This window comes from Brachyhypopomus gauderio, unplaced genomic scaffold, assembly GCF_052324685.1.
Source record: "Brachyhypopomus gauderio isolate BG-103 unplaced genomic scaffold, BGAUD_0.2 sc104, whole genome shotgun sequence".
In the NCBI taxonomy this organism is placed as follows: domain Eukaryota; kingdom Metazoa; phylum Chordata; class Actinopteri; order Gymnotiformes; family Hypopomidae; genus Brachyhypopomus; species Brachyhypopomus gauderio.
In genome coordinates this window covers 599,297-602,847 of record NW_027506925.1, presented here as the reverse complement: position 1 = coordinate 602,847, position 3,551 = coordinate 599,297, and the positions used below count along the sequence as shown (strand labels likewise).

Genomic DNA, 3,551 nt, shown 5'->3' with positions numbered 1-3,551 from the left:
GAGTTGGAAGGGGTGAGCCGGTGCTGTGCTGGGTGGGGGCTGGGCGGTGTAAATTCAAAGGGGTAAATGATTGCCCTCTAGGGGCCACATGAGGAGAGAGCACAGTGAGGCTGCTTATCTGTGGAGCCTTGGCAGACAGCCAGAACGGATGCTGGTCTGGGCCGCAGGGAGACACACTGCGATCTGCCTTGACACAGCAAACTGCCTCCTCGAACTCTGTAAACATCACTGCACGAAGAGAAGACATTTGTTTGCACAAATATGTAAACCAAATTTTGTTTTCCAATTTGCTGGAGCTCATGTCCTATTTTTTTCTGGTATTTTTTTTTTAACTCAAAATTAGACAATTGAGTATTTGTAATTTGTACCTTGTAGCAACAGTCTAAACGATTTTGTTTGTGATAAAGTAAATTACACTATTACAGCTTATTAGATACAAATTTACAGACAATAAAAAAACTGCAGTGACCAATTTTACTGCTCAAACGCCACCAACAGTTTTTAACTGCACTATGAAATCTGACATTCGCAAATGGGACATGCAAGGTACATAAAATATTAATTTGCTTTATGATGACCCAAATCCAAACTATTTTATCTGCTCATTCTGTGCAATGAACTGCGGTCTGTCTCCTTGAGAAGACGCCGCTCGTTCAATTGCATATGCGTGTCCTGCACACCAAGTCCAGACCAGACAGCGTGAAAACCCCACCTACAAAACCCAAGTCACCAATGAAACCTTTGAAACAAGCGTAAAGGGTTAACGGGACGTCTGAAAGGTTCTGGGCGGAGCAGAGGCATTCTATTGGATCATTACGAGTGACGATGTGGATCTGAAAAACCCCAGAGAAGTAGTTAAGAAGGCGGTCAGTAACTTTGCAAAGAGATTTGACTGAGCTTGAGTCCGCGGTACCAGGACCGACGTGCGTTTGAACTTTAGGAGACTGTGAAGCACAACACGGAACATGGTGCAGCACACGGAGCACAGCGAGACGGAGAGCAGCATGTCGCGGGAGGCCACGGACACCGAGGAGACGGAACCGATGTCTTGCAGTCCGGTGCCACCCAAACCTGACTGGTGCAAGACAGCCACCGGGCATATCAAACGACCGATGAATGCGTTTATGGTTTGGTCCAAGATCGAGAGGAGAAAGATAATGGAGCAGTCTCCGGACATGCACAACGCCGAGATATCCAAAAGACTGGGCAAGCGCTGGAAGATGTTGAAGGACAGCGAGAAGATCCCCTTCATCCGAGAAGCCGAGCGCTTGCGGCTACAACACATGGCAGACTATCCCGACTACAAGTACAGACCCAAGAAAAAACCAAAGCTGGACAATTCTTCCAAACCGGCCGCGCTTTCGCCGGAGAAAACCAGCCACAAGACCGTCAGAGCTCCGGTGAAGAAGGGCACGAAGACGAAGCTGGCCAAACCGGGGACGATCACGACCAAACCGTCGCAAGATGTTCGGTACAACTACGTTTTCACAAACTTAAAGGTCAGTAAGTCCGTCAAAAGGGAGCTTACAGATGATGATGATGATGATGATGATGAGGACGACGACGACGAGGAGGACGACTACGAGGACGAGCTACCGACTCGGATTAAAGCCGAGTACGACGAGGAGCCGATCGGGGCGCGCGGCGTCGCCAAGGTGCCCGCGAGCCCCACTCTGAGCTCCACGGCCGAGTCGGAGGGCGCGAGCATGTACGAGGAGTCCGGGCGCGCGAGCGCGCGCGAGGAGTCCAGACGCGCGAGCGCCGCGCCGGGCAGCAGACTGTTCTACAACTTCAAGAACATCACCAAGCAGAACGCCGCGTGTCCCGCCTCGGTCTCGCCAGCGTCTTCGTTCAGGTCCGGGTCCACTTCGTCCGGTTCCGGCGAGGACACGGACGACCTGCTCGTGGACTTCAGTTTGAACTTGGCGGCAGGCGCGCACGGAGCGGAGCTGGGGAGCGGTTCTGGAAATCTGTGTCTTTCTCTGGTGGATAAGGATTTGGACTCTTTTAGCGAGGGCAGTCTCGGCTCGCATTTCGAGTTTCCGGACTACTGCACCCCCGAACTCAGCGAGATGATCGCGGGTGATTGGCTGGAGGCGAACTTTTCTGATCTAGTGTTCACCTACTAAGTGTGGACGGGTTCGCCAGCGCGCACATGTCCCGCGTCTTCAGGTCCTTTTGAATTGCCTCCTGGGCTTGTCCCCCACCCGCCGGGGCAAAGGAAGCGAAAACAGATGCGTTACGAGGAAGGTGACATCGCAAAACGTGACGTTTTTCGCCATGACAGGGTTTTATGGTATTTTTTTCCTGTGGGCCCGCAGTGAAACTGCTAAAGTGGAGATGGACCGCAAAATGTAAAATCTGACCCGTGCAGTCGCATCCCACCCGCATCTCTACAGGGAGCCGAGACGCGACTGCAGCTCAGAACGGAGGCGAATCTGAAACACTGTTCAGGATGTAACTTTTCCGAGATTTTGTGATTTCTGTACAAATGTTTGTTTTGTAATCGGTTCCGTTTCTCTCCAGGTATGGAGATAACTGCTCTAGAACACAGGTATGGCAGGAAGCATTTTGATACATAACCAACATACCTCATCTTTTTAAAAAAGTGAAATATTTTCTGGCATATTTTTGTACAGTTAAAGGGAATGTTCTTACTGTGCTCTCAGTGAGGTTTCTTCAGGCACTTCTACCCGGTTTCATTGGTTCAAGCATGCAAGAGTTAAATCAGATAATCTTGCATCCAAATGCCTTGTTATCATTTCGGTCTAGGTTGTGTACAATTGTAGATCTGACGATGCGTTTCTATAAAGATGTACAATGGAATTGGGGAATTTTAGACCTCATTGCTGGTACTAGATTCAAGATTGTATATGTTCTGTAATATAGTAAAGTTAGGAGTTTATGTATATCAGTGTGAATGGGTCCCAAATAGCAGGTGTGAAACTTGGATTTGTTTTGCATTTTACTATCTTAATTAAGTGTTTTTGTTTTGTGGGGTTTTTTTTTCCATTATTTTGTGCAATATAATCTTGAAATGGACCATCTGCGTTTTGTAGCAAAGGAAATGCATTACATGTCGTCATGCTGAAGTCTGTATCTTGACAAATAAATCAGCTGGAACTGATAACACGTCTGGTTTTTGTGTCTGTGTACGAAGGTTCCTCCCTCTTCCTAGCCAGCAAGGACCCTCTTCCTTGGGGGAGAAAAAAAAATCAAATCTCGCGCGGTATTAAGGGCAACTTTGATTGGTGGAAAATTGGTGGCCTCGGGCCCATGTGTTAGGCCACTCTTGCTGGGCAATCGTTGAGCAGCTGTTTCCTTCAAAGCTACTGAATTTAAGAATGACAACAGAATTTAAATGCAACTTTGCACATCGCCTTGTTAGAGCCATTTTAAAGATGGGCTGCATACATTTGATACAATGAATTCTACAAATGCATACTACTTTTAAGCTGAATTACAAAAAGGTCACAAATTACTTTTCAAAATACAATACTTAGTTTATTCATTTTTGTGTTATTCATCAGGTAAACCCTCAGCTACAAACA

General features: G+C 47.5%; 1 protein-coding gene across 1 annotated transcript; it reads left to right on the top strand.

Moving 5' to 3' along the window:
* The first annotated feature begins 816 nt into the window (after window positions 1-816).
* On the top strand, window positions 817-3,130 carry sox11b (SRY-box transcription factor 11b). Its single transcript, XM_076993148.1, has one exon. The coding sequence runs from the start codon at window positions 966-968 to the stop codon at window positions 2,127-2,129; it is 1,164 nt and encodes a 387-aa protein (XP_076849263.1). The 5' UTR covers window positions 817-965; the 3' UTR covers window positions 2,130-3,130.
* The last annotated feature ends 421 nt before the right edge of the window (window positions 3,131-3,551 follow it).